The sequence below is a fragment of the Trematomus bernacchii genome, unplaced genomic scaffold (assembly GCF_902827165.1).
Source record: "Trematomus bernacchii unplaced genomic scaffold, fTreBer1.1, whole genome shotgun sequence".
Classification (NCBI taxonomy): Eukaryota; Metazoa; Chordata; class Actinopteri; order Perciformes; family Nototheniidae; genus Trematomus; species Trematomus bernacchii.
The window spans coordinates 9,019,789-9,044,086 of record NW_022988098.1 but is presented as its reverse complement, the minus strand read 5'-3'; the positions used below and the strand labels follow the sequence as shown (position 1 = coordinate 9,044,086).

The window sequence follows — 24,298 nt, the reverse complement described above, 5'->3', positions numbered from 1 at the left end:
GTAAAGAATCTGGGTAAACTACCACCATTAGTGTTAGGATGGCGTGGAAGGGTAGGACCCAAATGCAGACTATCAAAAAGGTAACAGGTCTCGTAACAAAAAGCGAGCTTTATTTTAAAAGCTGATCAAAACAAGGCATGAAACAAATGGGTTGTACAAAAAACTGACCGTGACCCACATGGAGGGAGACAGGAGAGACAACCGTGACTGACATGGAGGAAGACAGGAAAAACCAACAATGAACCGACAGGGGAACACAGGAAGAGACAAGACTAAATACAGGGAGGGGTAATCACAAGACAAGACACAGCTGGGGTAAGAGAGGCAGAAACACAAGGGCAACAGGTGAACACAATCAGACACACCAGGGGAACTAATGACAGGAAGGCAAACACAGGAAGAAGGAACAGAGAAGACACAAGGAGGAAAACATTTCAAAACAAAAGGTGGAAAATGAAAACATAAATACAAAACCGTAACAGAACCCCCCCCTCAAGGGACGGATTCCAGACGTCCCAAGAAAACCCCCAAAAGTCCAAAAAATTCCAGCAGGGTGGGTGGAGGGGGTCTGGAGGACGGGTTTGGGCTGACAGCCCAGGGGCACAGCGGAGGACCCGGAAGGGGTCTCGGGCGGACGGCCCGGGGGCAAGGCAGAGATCAAGGAGGGGGTCTCGGGCGGACGGCCCGGGGGCAAGGCAGAGTTCAAAAAAGGGCGAAGACTGAAAGCGTCAGGAGGCCGTGCTCGAGGGCGAAGGCCACGGCTGGGGAAATCAGGGGGCCGAGCTCGAGGGCGAAGGCCCCGGCACTCAGGGGGCCGGGCTCGAGGGCGAACAAGGCGGCGTCGACGGGACAGCTCCGGAGGCCGGGCAGGAAGGTGCTGACGGGACAACTCCGGAGGACGGGCAGGAAGGCGCTGACGGGACAGCTCCGGAGGCCGGGCAGGACCCGGAGCCGACGGAACAGGCGTAGACGGGATCCTGGACATGACATGGACTGGTGTCAATGGGACCCCGGATGGAGCAAGGGCTGGTGTCGACTGGACCTCCAACGGAACAGGACACAGAGTTGGCAGGACCCCCGGTGGAACAGGTGTCGGCGGGACCTCCAACAGGACAGGACACAGAGTTGGCAGGACCCCCGGCGGGACAGGTGTTGGCGGGACCCCCAACAGAACAGAACATGGAGCTGGCAGGACCCCCGGCGGGACAGGTGTCGGCGGGACCCCCAACAGGACAGGACATGGTGTAGGCAGGAAATCTGGTGGAGCAGGTGTCGGCAGGACCCCCAACAGGACAGGATCTGGTGTTGGCAGGAAACCTGGCGGAGCAGTAGTCGGCGGGACCCCCAACGGGACAGGACATGGGGTTGGCAGGACCCACAGCTGAACCCCCAACGGCACATGACACAGGATTGGCAAGACCCCCGGCAGAAGAGTAGTCGGCGGGACCCCCAATGGGACAGGACATGGAGTTGGCAAGACTCCCGGCAGGAGAGTAGTCGGTGGGACCTCCAACAGCACAGGACATAGGGTTGGCAGGACCCCCGGCAGAAGAGTAGTCGGCGGGACCCCCAACGGGACAAGACATAGGATTGGCAAGACCCCCGGCAGAAGAGTAGTCGGCGGGACCTCCAACGGCACAGGACATAGGGTTGGCAGGACCCCCGGCAGAAGAGTAGTCGGCGGGACCTCCAACGGCACAGGACATAGGGTTGGCAGGACCCCCGGCAGAAGAGTAGTCGGCGGGACCCCCAACGGGACAGGACATAGGATTGGCAAGACCCCCGGCAGAAGAGTAGTCGGCGGGACCCCCAATGGGACAGGACATGGAGTTGGCAAGACTCCCGGCAGGAGAGTAGTCGGTGGGACCTCCAACAGCACAGGACATAGGGTTGGCAGGACCCCCGGCAGAAGAGTAGTCGGCGGGACCTCCAACGGCACAGGACATAGGGTTGGCAGGACCCCCGGCAGAAGAGTAGTCGGCGGGACCCCCAACGGGACAGGACATAGGATTGGCAAGACCCCCGGCAGAAGAGTAGTCGGCGGGACCCCCAATGGGACAGGACATGGAGTTGGCAAGACCCCCGGCAGGAGAGTAGTCGGCGGGACCTCCAACAGCACAGGACATAGGGTTGGCAGGACCCCCGGCAGAAGAGTAGTCGGCGGGACCTCCAACATCACAGGACATGGGGTAGGCGTCGGCCATAGAGCCAACAGGACACAGGGTGCTGGAGTCGGCCGGACCACCGACGGAACACGGGGGGCTGGAGTGGGCCGAACCACTGACAAAACACGGGGGGCCGGAGTCGGCCGGACCACCGACAGGACACGAGGTGCCGGAGTCGGCCGGACCACCGACAGGACACGAGGTGCCGGAGTCGGCCGGACCACCGACAGGACACGAGGTGCTGGAGTCGGCCGGACCACCGACAGGACACGAGGTGCTGGAGTCGGCCGGACCACCGACAGGAGACGGGGTGCTGGAGTCGGCCGGACCACCGACAGGACACGAGGTGCTGGAGTCGGCCGGACCACCGACAGGACACGAGGTGCTGGAGTCGGCCGGACCACCGACAGGACACGGGGGGCTGGCGTCGGCCGGGGAGCCAGTACTGGAGCCGAAACTGAAGTCGGGACCATGGCTGCTGGGACCGGAACAGGGGCCGGAACCATGGCTGCTGGGGCCGGAACCATGGCCGCTGGGGCCAGAACTGGGGCCGGAACCATGGCTGCTGGGGCCAGAACTGGGGCTGGAACCATGGCTGTATGGGCCGGTTCTGGAGCCGGAACCATGGCTGTGTGGGCCGGTACTAGAGCAGGCACCATGGCTGCTGGGCACGGAACCGGAACACGGAACCATGGCTGTGTGGGATGGTACTGGAGCACGGTACCATGACTGTGTGGACCGGCACTGGAACACGGAAACATGACTGTAAGGTCCGGTTCTGGAGCAGTGACTATGGCTGCTGGGCACGGAACAGAAGCCTGGACCCTGGCTGTGTGAGCCAGGTAATGGAGCACGGAAGCATGGCTGTGTGGGCCGGTACTGGTGCACGGATCCATGGCTGTGTGGGCCGGTACTGGACCACGAGCCGGCCTCCCGACCTTGCGTTTCTCCGAGGCCCCCTGGAGGCTCCGTGGACCTCCAAACGCCAGGCGGGATCCCAAAAAAGGGCCAGAGAATGGAGCTGGAACCACTGGAGCACGGGCTGGAATCTTGGTCTTGCGTCTCCTAGAGATTCTTTGGAGGATCTGTGGGCCTCCCCAGGCCTGGTCATACCCCAGGAAAGGGTTAGAGGCTTCGGACAAGTCCTCAGGACTACTTGTGAAAAGTTGTAGCCACTCAGGCAACATGCTCCTAAGCCAGGGCTGGCGAGCAACCTCCTGACGTGCCTCCTTCAACGCAGCCTCTCTACCACGTCTAGAAGAGGCGCCATTCCAGGTATAAAAAATGTACTCCAGAGAGTACCCAAGACATTCTGCCTGTAGAGCAAAACGATCCGAGTCTGCTGAGTCCAAAGCTGGTCGGTTCATTCTGTTAGGATGGCGTGGAAGGGTAGGACCCAAATGCAGACTATCAAAAAGGTAACAGGTCTCGTAACAAAAAGCGAGCTTTATTTTAAAAGCTGATCAAAACAAGGCATGAAACAAATGGGTTGTACAAAAAACTGACCGTGACCCACATGGAGGGAGACAGGAGAGACAACCGTGACTGACATGGAGGAAGACAGGAAAAACCAACAATGAACCGACAGGGGAACACAGGAAGAGACAAGACTAAATACAGGGAGGGGTAATCACAAGACAAGACACAGCTGGGGTAAGAGAGGCAGAAACACAAGGGCAACAGGTGAACACAATCAGACAATCAGACACACCAGGGGAACTAATGACAGGAAGGCAAACACAGGAAGAAGGAACAGAGAAGACACAAGGAGGAAAACATTTCAAAACAAAAGGTGGAAAATGAAAACATAAATACAAAACCGTAACAATTAGTTTGTTTTAACATTCACATGTTTCAGCATTCCTGACCATATGGACACTCAGCCATTTTATAACCCGTTGGGGGAGAGATTTAAATTGAGTTTTTCTCTAGTAGCTGATTGGCTGTGATTACAGCAGCACTGGATAGTTATGTGCCACCTTTATCAATTATTGCTCTGTGATAAATTGCTTTTAGGCCCTAACATGTTATTTAGGGGCTAATAATGTCTTTTTATTTTCATTGCTGGCTAATGAATTGAATAAAGTCGTGTTAATGTTCAGATTTGTGTCCCATTGATAGATGAATGGAAATGAGTCGATAATGTTTTAAAGTCGTGCCTATCTTTCACTTATTTACAGGAAGTATGTGGTGGGACACGAGAGGCTGGGACCGAACTTCATACAACTACAAACGCATCAGGGGACAAGATGGTAAGTTTCTATGTATTGTTTTTCCATACATTGTTGCGTGTCGCTGACTGGAATAGATTGATGCTGTTTTACCAGGACTATTGTCTTGGTAAGGGGGCTCCGTTTCCCCATACTTTGGGTCACATTGAAACGGGTTTCTACACACAAAGATAAAGGCCGTCTGGTCACAGGGTGTCTTGTAGGGACAGCAGTCCTTGTAAGGACAGAGGATTTACAACCTGTTGACATGACTAGACATTAGATCATTGCCTTCATCCAGCATGTGCACACCTCCATAACTGTTAAACCTTTGCAGCACACAAGTCAGATCAAACCACTACCACGGTGACAACACTGTCTTTTGTTTGTGCTACAATTTCAGGCTCCCTGGGAAGTAGCTTCTAACCCTGAGCCCGAGAGAGATCCTCCGTTGTCCCCACGAACCAAAATGGCAAGTTGTACTTCATAATACTCTATCACCATTGTTTTTTCACACACTGGTAAAGGGAGGAATCTTTGTCACATATATGGCAAACAAGTTGGATATCTGTCAGCTTGTTAGCGTTGATGACGCCTTGACCTAAGATACACAATTTAGGCAGGACATACTTTCAATACTACTTCAACTGCTCTTAGTCAGATGCTAATAAGAGTTTTTCAAAATGAAGAGTACAATTTGTGTTTTTTATAAAATAAGGTGTCCAAGCAGACAACCTTATTGTTTTTCATTGTCATAAGGATTATGTCCTAAAAGTATCTGGGTCACATTTCACACTCAAACACACTTAAAATAACATATATATTTATTTTGTTTATGTTCAATGTTTGATCCACAGTGTCATCATGAACTCACCAGTGCAGTTATTTCCTCTTTGGATAATTGTCATGATTGCAGAGGACCTGTCTCAAGCCTCAAATGGATTGGTTTTACGTGTAAATGTAAGTACCTGTCAAACAACACCGTTTTATTTTCTACTCTGAGATGATAAACATTTCGATAAAACAAACTTAATTTCAAATACTTAACTTAGATTCTAAATGACTTACTTTCTTCTTTGTTATATAGTGAAATGCACAGTGATTAAATGTTAAAATAATGCTCAAGAAATGTTACCAGTACAATTTTCTTGTGTAATTGTGTTTTTAGTATGTTCAACCTCATGGCACAAAACCTGCTTCATCAAGAACAACGAGTCACCGGTACGTCATGTGTTTATATAAATATCTGATTTCTTTGGATAATGAAAAAAATGCAAACTTGGTGTTCCTTTATTTATTTTTTAAAGATGAAGGACATCATTTTTGGACTTGAGACTTGCTTGACTAACATTGATAAAAGACTTGACTTGACTTTGACTTGGTATTCATGACTTGAGACTTGACTTAAGCTTGAGACAGATGACTTGAAAGGACTTGACTTTTTAAAATGAAATATTTGCTTTTGTTTTTGTATTGCGATATTACATTTCGTTTTTTCGAAACGTGATTGGGTGATTATAGCGCCGTGCGCGCAAACCTGGCAACCCACTAGCAGTGTTGCCAACTTGGCGACTTTCTCTTTAAATTCGGCGGCTTTCCAAACCCTCCGGCTACTTATTTTTGTCAAAAGCGACTAACGACTAATTTAACGACTTGTAATGGTGTTATTAGGGACTTTTCTGGTGTTTGGAGACTCAAATATTGTTCAGCAGTTAACGAGCCGCGGGTGCTGCCGTGAGCCCCTCTGCCCTCCCATAGTACTCACAGGCGCTCGGCCTCCCGCAGCAGCTCAGCTGCAGTCAGAGCAGAGAGGAGACAGCCACACTCTCCCGCGTCGAGACTGCAAATGAATTGCGCATGAGCGGGATTTAAATGTAAAATGTAAATGTTTCTTCACTGTCACTGTCACACTATAATAAATAACTGCCTTTGCTTTGCTTTGACTCACACAGCCTCAGTCACTTAATCACCTCGTCCACTGTGTGTGTGCCTCTGTGACAAGCTAAACATCCACGTAGGTCATCATGTCACAGTCTAAAGTTACTGTGGCCTATTCACAAAAGTACAGAAAGGAGTGGGAATCAAACCCTGAGTTTAAAGGATGGTTGAAGCCATTTATTGGAGATGACACACGGGCCTACTGATATAGGCCTACTGCCTTTATTGTAAGGGAGATTTCTACTAAAAACTACTAAAAAATCCTGTAACTGCTCTGCTGACTTTCTACCCTTTTTCTACATTGGTTCCAGCGCGTGAAGATTAACGGCGTCGGCTTCCGTTAGCCTCAGAGTAATTGTTAAGACAGCGATGAACAGTCCTTAGCTCTAATCCCCAAATCAAAGAGAAGTTGCGCAGACCACCAACATTCAGGTTTGATTTCCTTCACTAAAAAAAAATATGCCTTAATCTTTCCTTCCTTTCAGAGATCGCAGCGCAGAAGCTAGACTTACCTCCTGTATTTACTAATTAGCGAGAATGTGATTCAGGGTTCTTGAATTCACTTCCCACAGAACAGTACAAATAATGTAAGCTTTATGAAAGAAAAAGACAAAGGTGGTATTTCTAAGTGAGTCTGGAGATGTTGTAACATGCAGTAGGGTGTGTGACATATACAGCACACTGTGAGGTAAAAAGGAGAGGAAGAAAATTGTCTCGGAGTGTGACTACAAAGATAGATGTGTGTGGAGAAGAGAAAAATATACAGAGATGAAAGGTTAAGGGAGAACAAAGCATGTCGAGTAGTGAGCATGGTTAAATAAGTGTTGTTTTATTGTGCATGCACTGTGCAAATGTACTATAGGTAGAAGCTGTGGCATAATCCTGAGGGAGCAACACTATCAACAGACAAAGACTTGCATACCATTTATTCATCCAATTTGACCTGACAGCTAATTCCATTTTTTTATGAACACACATATGTTAAAGCTCCCATGTCATGCTTTTCCGGTTATTACCCGTCCCCTTGTGTGTTATGAAGGTTTTTATGCATGTAAACGGTGTGCAGAGTCAAAACCCTCAAAGTACACCCTGTAGCGAGTAAAACTCTAACACAGAAAATACCTCCCCAAAACGCCTCGTTGGAGATACGTCACTGCCCATTTGAGTCTTCCATTTAGTTCCGGGTACCGCCTGATGTCATGCGGTACCCGGAACGAAATGGACCAATCCCGAAGAGCTATGGCCACACCAGCAGCGGCGTGTTCCTCCTCCAGAGGTTCGAAGAACCGGCATTTCACAGACGAAAGCTTCCAAAACATTGCCCAGTTTGAGGCCGGATATGCACAGCTTGTTTGGACCGTTTGGAGCAGGGGAAGATCTGGGTATACAACCTGTAAGTTTGCATTGTTATTTGTGTATTTATCAAACAAGACTGTTTAAATGTGTAAACTGTGTTGGACTGCTAAGCCATTGACACAGTGCTAACTGTGCTAACTAAGTTGCTAGAGTTTCCATATATCAACTCTAATATCAGCAGATGGCCTTGCATACATGTATCTCATAGCAGGAGAATGTCTGCATTCACACACAAAATACCTATTGACAGTATACTCCGGGTGATTTGCCGGTCAGTCGCGAAACGTAATTACATTATAGCTGGCGTAGCGATCTAACACACGGAGCTAGAGCTAGTTTTGGTCAGAAAAACATTTTTGTGATGCTACGTTGCTAGCGTTTAAATATATCAACTACAATGTCAGCAGATGGCCTTACATGTTTGTCATGGCAGGAGAATGTCTGCAGTCACACACACGGAATACTCATACAGTATACTGTACTGTGATTTACCGTACATTGTGACCGTACATATACTGCATGTAGCTAACGAGGCTAGCTGTATGCTAGCGCAAAACAATGTATTCATGCAAGTTACATTGTATGACAGAACGTAGCAGAATACCCGTATACGATTGCAATTATAAACACGTTATTGCTAGCCTAATATGAACCACTAGCTTTTGTTCATAGTAGTTTTATTACACTGCATTATAGTTGCCTTTCCTCCAAGCTAACGTTCATATCGTGTTAGCTACCAAGGTAAACAAAGCTAGGTTAGCATATTAGCAGGCAAGCTGTTCATTACACAACTACTACTAACGAATCTAAAACAACTAAGTTTCTCTAATATTTTGTGATTTGCATTTGATTTCGTCCAGCCAGATCCTGGCGGACAATCCATGACGGGGAAGGGATTCTACTACTACTGAGGGTGCTAAAAGGCACCGCACCGACTGTGCGCAGGCAAGATGCGAGGAGGAGGAATGGATGATATACCGTGTATATATGTATATTTATGTTCATTTTGTACATTTCTAAAAATAAAGTTTAATGGAAATACTTAGTAGGCCTATCCTTTCTTCCCTGAATTCATATATAGCAAACCATGATTTGATTTCTCATCAAACAGTAGTAGTTTATAACGGGTAAAAATAACTTACTCTTTGTTATGAGAGTAGCTCGTAGGCCACAACGGAAAGACAAGGAGACATACACGAGTTTACAAAACCACGGCACATTTATTGTGGTAAATGCAGAGACAGGTGGTTGAGAGGATCGCAGAGTTAGTCTTCCTGCAGCCGCTTTGGAGAGAGACTGTGTCCGGAGGTGTCCGTGATCGTGCTGATTAGCCTCTTCAGCTCCACCCCATCGTAAGACAAAGGCCCTGAGGCCGTCACACTCTTCTATAACAACAGTTAAAAATATATATGTATATAAAATATACCGCTGTACCGACGCCATGATAAGACTGATGTTACGCTGAGAGCAGCCGGGAAAAGCACTGACATGGGCGCAGCCTCTCTGGTGGTTGACTAATCAGAACGAGTGGCCGAGCTGACCAATCGGAGCACACTAGGCTCACAGGGAGGGGGGGGCAAGAGCTCCAACGAGTCGTTTAGTGGAGAAAGTGAATACTGCTGAATACACATGCTTGACAGAGATGCTGTATGCGAAACCAATGTGAGTTTGGAAAATTGCACAGTATAAATCTATTTTAGTATACCTCAACAATGTAATTATGATCAGTGGAAATGGCCATGACATGGGCCCTTTAATATCCCTTCATATTTCCTTCTTGGCTTCAATTCAAACTGTGCTTTGGTGTTTGTGTGGAGCCCAAGGCTGAGCGTCATTACGGTGCTCGGCAGGCTCATTGCAGATCTATTATGTTGATTTGACTCCATGAGGTGGTAGAGAAAGCACTTGCTATGTGAGAAGCAGAGTAATGTGATTATATTACAGGAGCAGCAGGGTTGTTTGATAAGTATAGGGCCAGGCCACGGCTGTAGATGGGCCCCGGTGCCCTGTAGCTCCACAGTTTGGGAGCACATTCATTAACAGCCACAGATTATTACCAACAGCTTGTGCTGGGTACTGCCCAGCACACACACCATCATAAACATTCACATCTGTACACTGTCACTGTTCAAATTGAATGCATTCATTCTCTAATTTGATTACATTATTTCCTTGTTTGATGTATATGATGCTGTGTGTGCACACTGCGAACAGGAGATAAGAAGCATCACCACATGAGGACCAATTTGCTTACTTTCTTAGTCGGAGAAACTTTATTCTCTCTCTCTATTTAGATGTCACTGTTGGTGGCAGAGCTATGAGTTCTTAGATGGGGAATATTAATATTAATATCCGCTTTTCTTCTGTCTCACTAAAACCCACCCTCTTGCATCCTCCAGCTCCATACAAAACATGGCTTCTTGTGTAGGAGAGGACTCTTTTAGAGTAGAACACTTAAACCAGTTGTTAATGACTTATGAAACTATTTTTATAGTATTCAATCAAATTTCAAATTCACATTGTTTATCAGAAGAATAAACTATGACAATATTATTATTCAGTCATGAAGCTAGTCCTTATTGTAACTTCAACTTGAGGCGCTCCTATCAAGACTAGCGATTCACTTCCCACTGCGTACATGCCCTCATTCTCACTCTGTCTGAAATTCAATATTGTTTTTTGTGTCACACACAAACACCCACAAAAAACGTGGCTGTGTTGCCTCGGGGTCGTGACAGTGCTGCTGCGGTTCTGAGGAGGTGATGGCAGACAGTCAGCAGCAAACAGCAGACACCAACCGACTGTGTGCACGAGCCTGTGAACTGTACGCACTCTGAGGAGATACATGTGTCTGAGACATATCTGTAATGTTCAGCCTCATATAAATGTGGTTTAATTGAGTCTTGTGATAATACTGTGACATGAAAGGTGTAAATGAATACAAATAGAACGATCTGAACTGCGACAGGGAAGGCAGAGAGTTGCGACGTGACTTTCTGGAAGTTTTGTCAGGCAGCTAACTTTATGTAAGACAGTGTTAGAATTACTCGTGGTACATACATAGCTCTGGCTGAGGAACATATTAAGCTATTAGCATGTTAAGACATTTTAGGTCATGAACATTTCCCAACGAGGGGGTGCAGTTCTTCCAAAGCTGGATAGTTCATATTTATGAAATGTGTTCAGATCTTCCCGGCGTATTCAAAGGATGGGTATATATTTAGTATACACGCTGTAACACTTAGACATACAATATTTACAGAAAAAGAGAACAATTTTTTTTTAATTTGAATATACTGAAGCATTCACATTGTCACGTTTGAAATCATGCACCATGTCTGTCAGTCATCATCGGCAGTGAGGGGGAATGAGGACTTGAATCAAGACATGTACGAAGCATTTCACAAAAAAAAGACATACATAAGATGATGAAACAATGGGAAAGAGCTTAAGAAAACACAAATAAATAACACACAAAAGCAAACAAAGGAAATAACATTTATAAGAGCACCTTTTGATTGACTTACAAAGGATTTTATTGTAGACTAAATATCATACACATTCTGTTAAGTGTCAAGTGGAAAAGGGATGTTTATTAGATTGCATCTTATCATTTATTTTTCATTTCCACTTTACTGTCTCATACTTGGTTTGCTCAACCAGAGGCCTGTACTACAAGGGCGCCGGAAGCGGGGGGGGCCAGGGGGCCATTGGCCCCCCCACTTTTGAGCCCTGCCCTACATTTTCGCAGCGGCGGATGCCGCGGAACACTGTACACATCCCGTTTCAATAATTCCCCTCTACTCTAAAGTCGCATCTAAAACGCGATCTGATATAGCTGTGTATATTTTGTTATTTTTTATTGTTATATTCAATCTCATTAGCTACAGGCATTTTTGAAGCTTGTAAAGGGAAGATGACAGCTTGCCTCTCACACGCCACTCTGCTCTTCCACAGCGCCGCTTCCCCTCCCTCTGCTGAAATTATGAATGTAAGGCATATAGTAATCATAGATAACACGGCAGGGTCCGTTACAGTTTGTTTGTATCTGATTTCAAATAAACAAAGTCTTGGCTTTCAGAATATTAAACTTGTTTCGGCAAATTCAGGTGATAAATACAACTTTGAAGCTTGTAACGGCATAATTACAAGCGGAGACCGGAGTAACTTTACGTCACAGCACGCATAAGAACAGCCGGTGTTTCTTGTGAGTGTTTTCCCCGGGAAACAAACACAATACACACAAACGCAAAAATACACAAACACGTATACACACTCGCGGGCTTCCCCCAGACCAGTAATCCAAACGAAAATATCTTCCCTCCGTTACTACTTTGATCATTTGCTCCGCTTCCAGAGAAGAGGAAACTTTAAAGGCCTTTTTCTCAAAATGATGACTCTGTAACAGTCATTATATAATGTGACATATTTTGCTTAATATTTGGGAGTACAAAAACAATCCTGATATCATTAGAAAGCTAGGAATCTCCTCTTTCCAACAGTGTATAGCCTACAACTCAAAATGTGTCTTCGCGTCAATGCGACTGATTTCGATGGAGCAGGTTTGCATTAGGTAAAATAAAGCAGGCAGACATAACAGGAAGAATATGTAAATTTTAACCCAATCAAATAGGACATTGTCACACCATTCAAATGTATCCATGTAAATTACAACCAATAAAAAAGCTTAGATGTGTTTATTTGTTACGTTGTTTACTTTATTTGTTACGTTGTTCTGTGTGTGTCAGCCGTTAATCCAGATAGAAAGAATAGATACACTTGCAAACAAGTCAGAAGAACCAGCGCAGAAGAAAACTAAATACAGTCAATCTAAACTTACATTTAACAACTGGAAGGTCACATCCCTGACATCCACTTCTCCGGAGCCTGGACCTTCATCAATCATAGAAGAACCAGCGAAGCGAGAATAGATAAATCCAAAAGCAGCAGCTCTGCGGCCGCAGAGACTGTCAAAACCGCCGCCGCCACCCCCCACCGCCATCCGACTGCATGGAGGTTTGTTGTCGGGACATTGAGGCGGGTAAAGCTGTACAGCTAACTGTCAAAAAAAAGGAGACCGCTAGATCGTCTGGGCAAAGAGAAAGGTACTTCAACGCAGAATGGTACAAAAACAGAGAGTGGTTAATTCTTTGCAAAACCACTAAACGGGCCTTCTGTGAAATATGCAGATTTGCTGCTGTCAAACGGCTTGTCACTTTCTCAAAATGTGGAGATGATAGCTATGTAAATACCGGAGTTAATAACTGGAAAAAGTGCCCAAGCCTCCATGAACAGTTGTCTCTGACTGTAAAATGGGTATCAGCTGATTATGTTGTCCATGAAGACTTCATAGTATGACTGTCCTAAGACTGACGCAGAATCAATAACCCACTGATAAACTGCGATGTTAACAACCTCATGATAACCTCATATGTTTTTAACTTAGGATCATAGGCTACCTGTGTTTAGTCTAGAAAAAGGTAATTGTGTGCATTTTATTATAAAGTTGTGTATATTTACAGACTGTTGCAAAAACTAATAAGCTTATAAACATCAGGTTTAAAACTAAAAGAGCTTTACAAAAAAGTAACACAATTAAAGATGTTTGGAGTTTTATTTGAGTTATTAATTTACATTTTTTGTCAAAGAGATGCTGATTTGAAACCGTTGTAGTTACGGCATTTCCTGTTTCTGCCGGAGAGAGGGGAGTTTGTCCCAAAGCTTGCCGCTGTCTCCCTCCATCTGACAGGAGGGAGCCTCATGTGTCACTCCACGGAGGGGGAGTGTGTAGGGCGTGGTTTGGGATTGGGCCATACACACGCACTTTTTTGGCCCCCCCACTTCTAAAATGAATCCGGCGCGCCTGCTGTACTACGAAGCCGGATTTTCGCTTAGCCGGCTGACTTCAGGGAAAACTCGGGCTTTCCGGTCCTACGATGCTGGTTCTCTTTTTAGCGGACTAGATCTCCATGGTAACTTATGCTGAGCGGCTAACCTGGGGCCGATACTACGAATCAAGATTTTCGTTTAGCAAGCTAACTTCAGGGGTTTCCGGTCCTACGAAGCTGGTTCACTTTTTAGCGGGCTAGATAACTTATTCTGAACGGCTAGCCTCCGGAGCAGGATAGGTTCCAGGATAAGAGCTCAGCCTATAAAAGCTCCGCCTATCGACCAATTTTCATCTCTGTGAAAATGACGTCGCCTTTTCTCGAAAACACTGTGGAGCTCGGAGCTCGGATTGTGAGAGGCGCTCTCAGGCGGGAGAGGATCTTGAGGGAAAGAATAAACCCTTTGGCTTTCTCTGAAGAGTATTTGTATGAAAGATACAGGTTCTCGTCAGAAGGGCTGACTTATCTTTGTCAGCTCCTTGAGCCACATATTGCTAATGCCACACATCGGAGTTGTGCCCTTACGGTGCCGCAGACTGTGCTTTGCGATTTTTTGCGACCGGAAGTTTTTTGTATTCTGTGGGTGATGCAGAGAACCTCAGCAAGAATACAGTCTGCAGTGCTATTCATAAGGTCGCACAAGCTCTGACAGGGCTCGCAGAGTCCTTTGTTGTGTTTCCTGGCACATGTCCCACGCAGATGATCAAAGAGGGATTTTACAGCATGGCAGGTATGTGATTATATCTTTACAGTGAATGTTGTTCCTATGACGTACACGTCCCGATGGCCAGTCAGAAGCTAGAATGCCAACCTAGAGAGCCAATCAGAACCTATAACGGGCTAAAGGGTGGTCCGCACGCGTGGGCCGGTGCGTCTGAACGTCCCGGGCTGAATTTGTGTCCCTGTACACTGTTGTATAATAAATGCAACCTACTATTTCATAGGGTTTCCCAGGGTGCTTGGCTGTATAGACTGTACACACATACCCATCTCTGCGTCCCTGGGAGAAAATGAAGGCGATTATGTAAATCGCAAATCCTTCCACAGCCTCAACATTCAGGTAAATCTTGCACATTCACTTATAGAACACACATTGAAGTCTGGGTGATTAAAGGAAATCACACATTTAAATATTCACACAGTACATGTTTCACACTTGGACTATCTTTCTCTATAACATGGACTCATTTCAAATGAACATTGATGCTACACTGACTAGATGCTCTTATTGTGGAAGTAGGCTTGTTAACCCCAAATGCTTTTGCAGGCCACATGTGACCACAGGTGTCTCATCACCAGCCTTGATGCAAAGTGGCCTGGGTCAGTCCATGACTTGAGGATCTTCTCAGAGTCATCACTGTGTCACAAACTCAAACAGGGTATGGCAACTGTACATTCTTATTGTTTTGTGCTTCTTAAGCTGCCTTTTGTGTATACTTATGGAAATGTTCCTTTATCTTCAGGAGTCTTCAGTGGAGTGCTGCTCGGGGACAGGGGTTATGCCTGCCAGCCTTTCCTAATGACCCCATATCCTGACCCTGGTGAAGGGCCACATTGAAAGTGTCAGGGTCAGGATAGAAATGACCTTTGGACTACTGAAGGCCCGATTCACCTGCCTGCGAGGGCTCAGAGTGGCCCTTGAAAGAGCGGTTCCCATCATAACGGCCTGTGTTGTGCTGCACAACATTGCAACCATGAGGAATGAGAGGGCCCCTCATGCAATCCCCCAACCTCCTGATGTGGTAGACCCCATCACCCTGGACTACCCTACTGGCAGGGCTGTCAGAGATGCTATTGCATGTTATATTGGCCAATATTTCTTGGTTTACTTTTTCTTTAAAGACAAAAGGGATTTGTGTTTTAGGTATCCTAAAAGATGTAAAGGTCACCTTATGCACCTTTCATTTGACTTGAAAAAAAATTACTGAATGTTACAAAATTACCTGTCTTTCTCTCTCCAATTTCTCCACCTCCAGCTTTGTTTTTTCCATCAACAGCTTCTGGTGCTCTATGAGGAGGTCATTCAATTGGATGCTTTGGACTAGGGTCCGTTTTTACAGGGCCCGCACAGTGTCTGCTTCAGCCTGAAACACATGAAACACATATATGTTGCTTTAACATTCAAGCATGGCTCACAGCAAGAAAGCTGACAATTTTAAACTTGACTATACTTTTACATTTTGTTTAATTAATTACTTGTCGTGAGGGCCTAGATGAGGGCCTAGATGAGGGCCTAGATGAGGGCCTAGATGAGGGCCTAGATGAGGGCCCCCAGGCTGCGGGGGAGGAATCGGCACCCGATGTGGGGGAGGAATCAGCACCTGTAGCTGCGGGGGAGGAAGAGTTCCTTCTTCCTGCGAATTGAGCAAAGCGAATATATTTTCAATACACAGTAGTTTTTTGTCCCATGTGCAGAGCACCACCATGTGCAAGTAATCAGAAAGAATCAATTAAAGCAACGTGTCCACACCATCTCTGCGCTCTCTGACAGTGTGTCATCCTCATCTAGGCCCCCCTGAAAAGAAGAAGACATGTAAATGGTCTATTTTATCCATATTCAGCTCAAGGTGACATACCAAAGGTTACGTTACCTCTGTATGAGGTATAGTTGTTGATTGGGGGGGGGGGGGCAGCAACACCACGTTCTTCCCATCATCTGCAGAACAATAAAATACATGTTACTTACTCCCACAAAAATAGATATATAATTGTGTTTTATAGCAACCCAGCTGTTTCAAGCTCCCTGAATCTTACCCTGTATATAAAGGTGGTGGGAGCTGCTGCAACCAGGGTCTGTAGAGAACCCCCCTTCCACCCCTACCATCAAGGGCCGACCCTCATTGTTGCTGAGGGCCAGCTCCTCGGCAGGGGTGAACTCTGCTGGAGGAGGGCCTCCAGCAAAATGTGACCGCTTTCCTATACAGTTATGAAACCCAGACCAATTGAAGCAATACAAAACGTGTATTTTCAAGATCTCAAAAGAGGGACATTTACCAGATTGAAGGATGTTCTTGTATTTTATTTTGGTCTGTTCCCAGGTCCTTTTGGAGCCGCCGGGATTACATCTGAAAAACGAAACGAAAAAATGTCATGTACAGCTTGAATTAAAAATAAATGCTATAAATTAAAAGGATAAAAAAAAACATTAGGCTTAAAGCATGGCTCAAAGTCCACTTGTGACCCTCGGGCGATGATATGATAAAGACAAAAAGGCTGCCACTCAATGATCAATTTGGTATTTTAATGACTATTTATCCGCTGAACTAGAAAATTAATCTGGAAGCGTGACATGACTGCCGTGCATCCAATACACTTTTTAAAGATGTGCAGCTGTGCACGCTGTTACATAGGACGTAATTTACTTACGCATTCACAGAGTCAGCAATTTGTTGCCAACCACTTTGGCGACTTTTGGCAGCCGCAACCGTGTTGCTTTTAACTTTTATCATGTGCTTGAAGTCCTCAAAGCGGCTCATTATAACACTTTGCTCCTCCGCTGTGAAGTACGCTGCTCTAGCCTTGTCCATGTTTGTGATTAGTCGAATGCTCCAGATTCCACCCATTGTATGTGAACGCGCACCTAACTAGATAGGACACGGCTGGCTTGCGATCGAGTTTATAGCCAGCGTCGTAGGACAGTTTAGCGAGAGCGTTTTTTTTTTTTGGATTAAATCAACCGGATTAACTCAAAACATATCCAGGATATGTTGAACTAGATTCTAAGTATACCCCCCTGGTCCGGAGCAGGTTAGGTTGCAGGCTAAGAAATCAACTCAGTGAAAGCACCGCCTGCTGACCAATCAGAGCTCCGTGTGCGGAGTTTAAAGCTATCAAGTCATATTACAGGATAGAGGAAATACAGAAAAACTGCCGTTGCAGGAAAGACGGCCGGCAAAAATCAACTGACTGTGTGAACGTGAAAATTAAAAGAATATCCCCTCCCATCTTCAGAGCAATCTGACTATTATAACATTAGCGTTAAGAAAGCTTACTTAAATATCTGCCACGACATAAGTAACCGGATCAGAGTAACATTAAGTACAGTCCGCTGCACTGTGAGTGCAGACGTCGATGTGTCCCATTATCATTCATATCACATCATAATGTATCATATATTTCCTTATCTGAGTCAGCTGAGCCGTATCTGGCCGTGCAACACTCACAGTGTCACATACTGTATGCAGAAGTATTATTTTAAGCAACACATTAAGTTGACGAAAAACACTCGAGTCAAATGTAATTAAAGTCAGATCCACTCGTGTCTTGGACGGGGCAGTGATATCATAAACCTGTTAATGTACGCATTCAAACACTTTTTCTTTTACCAGCTGTATTCACCTTGCAGGTGCAGCTATGTGGCTTTGATCCTGGATAAAGTGTTTAAGTCATGGATGTTTAAAGTTTAACGTCTTCATATTTGTCTAATATTAGTTGACTTTTCATTCAGGAAATATATGACGCGCTGCGCTGTCAGTACACGGCTTGTCCATGTTTGAGATTGGTCGAATGCTCCAAATACCACCCCTTTCATGTGAACGTGCACCTAACTAGATAGGACACGGCTGGCTTGAGCGATCCACTTGATAACCAGCGTCGTAGTACAGTTTAGCGAGAGCGCGTATGTTTTGGATTGGGCCAACCGGCTAACTCAAACATATCCAGGTTAGGAAAATCCGGCTTCGTAGTACAGGCCTCTGGTGTGTAATGTGCATGAACAGCAGACATGTTGATTATTTATTAATAGCATTTTATGTGTGAAAAACGTCTCATCCCAAGCCAGTCAGACCAAACAAAACTAAGGTACATTATTGTCTGTCTGGCTGTGGTATTAGCCGGTCTAAATGGATTTAACAGAAGTCTGTGAAATAATTGAGTATATTGTAGCGTCTCGCTACAGGAACACAGGGAGGCTTGGTTTGTCCTTTATCCGGGAGTTTATTATACAGATCACAGGTTACTGTTGGCCATAACCACGCCAAACAATCCACTAACTCTGTCGTATATCCTCACTCTCCGTCACATATTCCCCTAGCTCTTCTCTCGCTTCCCGCGTCTCCCCCTCCAGGAACCTCCCTCTTCCAGCCCCAACCAACCAGACAACACTCTCCCACCCAAACCCACAGCTACAGGTCACAAGAACCGTCCATCAAAACAGTGGCACGTTCACTGACACTCTGTAAAATGCAAACAAACTCTGAACAACAAACACATCAAACATCAACATTATAACCAGTCCGTTACACTTTCCCCCCTCCTCAAAGTCCCTCGTCCTCGAGGGAATAAACAAAGTCTCTCAGGTGGTTAGGGGGTCTGCGATTTCTCTGCGGCCGTGCCTGGTCTGCGGCAGGGGGAAACAGGCCCACCGTGGGGCTCAGAGTAGGGCAAGGGAAAAAAAGTCCAGGTTGTGGGGAACCAGGCAAGGTCGCTGGGTCATGGGAGGGGGTTTGGGAAGAAGAAAGAATAGTGTCCCTAGCCCGCTGTGTCTCACCAACTGATCCTAGTGGACTTTTAGCTGTAGATGCTGCCGAATGGAGGAAGAATCAGGAGGGGGATGTCGACATCAGGCCGGTGACCGCTTGGGTGGCTGCACAACACAAACCCCGGTGGGAACAGATCTCTGAGTTTTCTCGTGCCACAAAAGGGCTATGGTCAATGTTCGAAGCCCTGCGGCTGTGTGATGGAGTGCTGCAGAGGGGGTGGAAGGAACCGGCTACAGGAGAGACACGGTGGCAGGTGGTGGTGCCGAGGACCCTGCGGGAGACGGTACTTCGGTCAGTGCATGGAACTCCAGGATCTGGTCACTTTGGGGTCTCTAAGACTCTCCGCCGCCTGCGACAGAGATTCTACTGGGGCCAACACAGACGAGACGTGGAAGATTACTGTCGCCGCTGCGACAGCTGCACTGCACGTAAGGGCCCTACCGACAGATCTCATGCCCAGCTCCAGCAATTTCCGGTAGGGTGCACAATGGAGAGGATCGGGATCGACGTTCTTGGGCCGTTTCCCCGCACAGAAAAAGGGAACCGCTACATCCTCACAGCCATGGACTACTTCACTAAGTGGCCTGAGGCATACAGCCTACCAAATCAAGAGGCAGAGACTATTGTGGATGCTTTGGTGGAGGGAATGTTTAGCAGATTCGGGGCGCCTGAAGTCATACACACAGACCAGGGCCGGAACTTTGAGTCCCGAGTGTTTAAGGCTATGTGCGAAAAACTGGGGTCCCATAAGACCCGCACCACACCCCTTCACCCACAGAGCGACGGCCTCGTAGAAAGGTTCAACCGCACACTGGCTCAACAGCTTGCCATAGTGACGGCGAAACACCAAAGAGACTGGGACGTCCATGTCCCCCTCGTGCTGATGGCGTACCGGTCTGCGGCCCAAGATCCCACTTCTGACACCAAATGTAGCGTCTCGCTACAGGAACACAGGGAGGCTTGGTTTGTCCTTTATCCGGGAGTTTATTATACAGATCACAGGTTACTGTTGGCCATAACCACGCCAAACAATCCACTAACTCTGTCGTATATCCTCACTCTCCGTCACATATTCCCCTAGCTCTTCTCTCGCTTCCCGCGTCTCCCCCTCCAGGAACCTCCCTCTTCCAGCCCCAACCAACCAGACAACACTCTCCCACCCAAACCCACAGCTACAGGTCACAAGAACCGTCCATCAAAACAGTGGCACGTTCACTGACACTCTGTAAAATGCAAACAAACTCTGAACAACAAACACATCAAACATCAACATTATAACCAATCCGTTACAATATAAATCACTGAAACTCTTTAATCTGTTTCTAGTGTCGATACTCGTGGCAATTGGGTGTGTGTGGGTGTGTTGTTTTTTGTATGGAAAGGGATAGCACAGCAATGAAAATAGTCCAAGCATCATTATGACAAAACATTGCACATTTATTTCCTTCCTATTTCTTTATCTTGACTTACCTACACTCACAGCATCAGATTAAAATCGCCATAGCAAGGGATCTGATCTGACCTGTGCAAATGTAAGAGCAAATAATGTCCTTTTCTACTGTACACAGAGAAATGAAAAAACAATATTTCTGTCACTTGAGGGGGAAAATGGGAAGTCAGCATTGCAAACTAAAACACAGAAGTTGTGTTGACGTATTAAGGATTAAAACTGGGTATAGCCTGTATCAGCCTGTATGGAAATGAACCAGCATGCATGGACACACACACATATAGAGCATACATTATGCGTCCTGCCATATGTAAGACATTTGTAGACATATATAAAGACTATATATTATTGAATTACAATTAAGATAATAAGATTAGATATACTTTATTTGATCTAACATATTGATGTTTTTTTCGTTATAGCAGCTTGTGAAAACCATAACAAATAAGTGATTAAATGCTACAGTATTCAGCAAACACAACTGCAGAGCTGCAAACATTGCAAACAGACTAAGGTCTACAACACCAAGTTGTCTTTGTGTATTTGTGAATGAAGCGCCATCTCATGGTTAAATCCTGTAATTGAACAATGGGGAAATTTGGCAACGCCCTCTTAGTAATTTGGCAACGCCCCCAGCCACTGGGATCCGCTGGGTGGAGTCCTATCTGGAGTGCCACATCTGTATAAACTATGGACGCCCCCTAACACCTGCATCAACGCCTCTGTTCAGACACATACTAAAAAGGAAATGTGTTTTTACCAGATGAAATTATCTCAATTGAATCTATAGAGGAACTGTAAGTACTGTTTTACAGGAAGTCATTTCAGTTTTCCAGCAATCAGGCATGCGATTAACTGGCATGAGGCAATATTATATATGTTCTGTCATGCCACACTAACGGCCCGTTAAACACAGCAGCGTTAAAAAAATGTTGGAGGTGGGCGTATCTGAAGCTTGGGGATTTTTTGCGAGCAAGGCACCAACAACCAATCACATGAATCTCCCGCCCCCGACATATGAAGCAAAAAAGCCCGAAGTAAACTGGATATAAACTCCCCAAACAGGCGAAAACCTACCACTGTCTCTGCCACCTCCCTCCATGCCTGGCTCCTCCGGTTTGTATCCCGGTAGGTAAATAGGGTCTGGTCATAAAGCACCGGGTGATTCCCTACCGCTAATTTCTCCTCCATGTTTTGGAATATGAGGAAATGACCTGCGGTATGTCTCTCCCAGCATACTGTACATGCGGTTTGATTGGCTAGCGCTTGAACTGTCAGATTTGCATACACAGGATTTGATTGGCTGACGCTTCCACCTCAGCTTCAAAAGTTGAACATTGCTCAACTTTGAATCCTGAAAATCCTGAAAATCTCCGCTCTGCTGCCCACAATGCAGTTCGGCGAAAAGTGAGGCAAAGTGACGTCACCCCATTCAAAGTGAATGGGCAGAAGCGTTCCAAGATTTTTTAACGCTGCTGTGTGGACGCTCCGTAACAGATGTTCTGTCTTTAGTGCTCGCTGCTGGTTCCACTGCTCCTTAGAATTTCATTACACACATTAGTGCAGCTTGTGTTTTCTGTATGTATTTTCATTTAGGATAAACATTGACATGGATATTGCTTATCAAATCATGGCATTTTTAACTAAGATAAATTGTTGCAGATTTTCCAGTGGAGTGTGTTTAATGACTCGTAAATGTATATGTTATAACTCAGCCAGTCTGTTACAAAGCTTAGTGTATTGATGTAGTGACGTTTTAGTCCTGCTGTTATTTTAAAGTAATTAGTTAACAACAGTGATGGCTGTGTGTTTGTCAGTTTAGTTAAAACTGTCCAGCCTGGAGTCTACTTTAGGGAACCTTACACTTTTTTCTCTATTTAAAGGTATTCCAAACCAGGTTTTCAGAAGTGAAGCTGTTAATAAAGTTTCTTCCCTTTCAAAGTACTCTGCAGCCTGACTGTCACCTTTCATGAGAAGACAACGGGTTAAACAAACAGCTTAGAATTCCACAACCTCAGCAGGCAGTTTGATATCATATCTAATCCCATAAAGCAGCAGAAAGGAGCTCCACTGCCCCCAGTAGAGGGGCCAGGAGCCTAGTTGGTAGTGTGGCTGCGGTTGCTGCAACCGCTGCTCTGTTGTTTTATGGTGGACGAGCTCGCGTTTGATAGCACCCTGGTTTCCTGGCTTGTGGTCTCAAACAGTGTGTAAATGTTTGCTGGATGGATGTTTGGATGTCGTTACCTGGAACAGGATTTTATTGCAGCCCCTCCCTTCTCTATATATCTCTCTATCAGAACCAGTACAAGAACAGACAACAGACCGAAAGAGATATACACCAGTCCTGCATTTACTGTTGATATCTCCTTAAAGCCTCAGTGTTGGCTACATTTACTTACATGCACTTAGGAATTAGGTTACACATACTGTAAGGCACTGGGGAGCAATTATAAGTCTTGACTTTTAGAATTGGTGATTCATTGAAGTCATTTACCTGGCTGTTTGAACATTACATTACATGTTACTTGTTAGACGCTTTTATCCAAAACGACTTACATACTCAATACTGTGGACAATCCCCACAGGAGCAATTTGGGGTGAAGTGTCTCAGGGACACAACGACATGCTGACTGCAGTGGGGTTTGAACCTGTGCTCCCTTGATCCGAACACCAACGCTCTATCCACTGCGCCACACGCCTCCTGAACCCATCATTATAGTTAAATCACAACAAGACAAGCATCAGTGTTTTATCAAATATAACACCTCATACAACACGTTATTTTGCCACAGAGGAGAGTAAACATGGTGTTAGGAGTTATTTTGAAATTAACCTGTTAAGCCCGAGAGACCCCGGTACCGGGGCACTGCCGCAACATCTTGCAGGAAACAGTGTCTGAGGGCATGTTCATTTAATAAACTATGAATGTTTTATATCCATGTAACGGGAAGAAACTCATCTAACTGATCATATTTTTTTTTTTTTAAAAAGAAAACCCACAATGCTAACGCTGGGCCTCTGAATTAGCAACGAGCGAAAAATGCTAACAGATTACTGCACCAAAAATCACTCACAAAACTTTATTATTTATCATTTCTCTACATCCAACACATCGATTCACATCGTGAGGTGACACAGAATCTATGGGTACCCTCAATATCACTGAATTATACGAAATCGCGACGTTATAAGCAAAAACAGACATCAAAACATTTGACGCTAGGTAGCTAAAAATGCTAACATTTTTACCTTGGCTCTGAAGTCTCTCCAAAGTGGTCTTCAATGGCATTAAAACGATAAAAACTCTGCTGAAGTTAATCCATAGGTTAATCCAATGTGTCTGTGTGCCTTTGAAATGATTTATGATAATCCATGAGCAATGAGATTGATAATCCATGTTTTTCCGTTTCTAGATATCAGAGCTAGAGTGTAGCTTCACTCTAATGCAAAATTACATGCGCAAAGCCCCCACCTTTTTGTTTCACAATGAGTGTGTGTGGGGGACTCCCCTTCGATTCTATTGGCTCTAACGGTCAGAAAGAGGTGTCAACCATCAAAATCGAGCAAGGGGGGCCAGAGATATGGAAAATCCACCCAAATGACCCCAGAAGTGGTTTATTTTTGCTAAACCTCTCTAAAAAGGTCAAATTTCACTTGTTTTGCATCAATCTTAATACAGGGTACTTATTATATGTTGTACTTTGGATTCCTAAAGCTTTTAGTCTACCTTACCATCATCCAAGGGTAGTTTTCACTATAAGTACAAAATAATTTTTGGACGGACACTATAATTTACAGTCAAAAGATTATT

General features: G+C 45.6%; 2 protein-coding genes across 8 annotated transcripts in view; both read right to left on the bottom strand.

Annotated features, from left to right (window-relative positions):
* LOC117475536 overlaps nucleotides 1–15,898 on the bottom strand; it is a 78,958-nt gene extending 63,060 nt beyond the window's left edge. For 2 of the 3 annotated variants that reach the window (XM_034121803.1, XM_034121804.1), the window contains exon 1: nucleotides 5,250–5,337. Coding sequence is in view for 1 of the 3 variants with exons in the window: in XM_034121805.1 (XP_033977696.1) it covers nucleotides 15,501–15,548 (48 nt within the window). In the remaining 2 variants the exon portion in view is untranslated. Of the gene's footprint in view, nucleotides 1–5,249; nucleotides 5,338–15,500; nucleotides 15,642–15,753 lie in introns of those variants that run through there. The other variant, XM_034121805.1, reaches the window with a different exon arrangement.
* A 269-nt stretch (nucleotides 15,899–16,167) lies between these two features.
* Nucleotides 16,168–24,298, bottom strand: part of LOC117475538 (cullin-associated NEDD8-dissociated protein 1-like) — a 40,625-nt gene continuing 32,494 nt past the window's right edge. For 3 of the 5 annotated variants that reach the window (XM_034121810.1, XM_034121811.1, XM_034121813.1), the window contains 2 exons: nucleotides 16,552–16,622; nucleotides 16,181–16,213 (listed from right to left, as the gene is read on the bottom strand). Coding sequence is in view for 3 of the 5 variants with exons in the window: in XM_034121813.1 (XP_033977704.1) it covers nucleotides 16,617–16,622 (6 nt within the window). In the remaining 2 variants the exon portion in view is untranslated. Of the gene's footprint in view, nucleotides 16,214–16,551; nucleotides 16,623–20,507; nucleotides 20,560–24,298 lie in introns of those variants that run through there. The other 2 variants (XM_034121814.1, XM_034121815.1) reach the window with 2 other exon arrangements.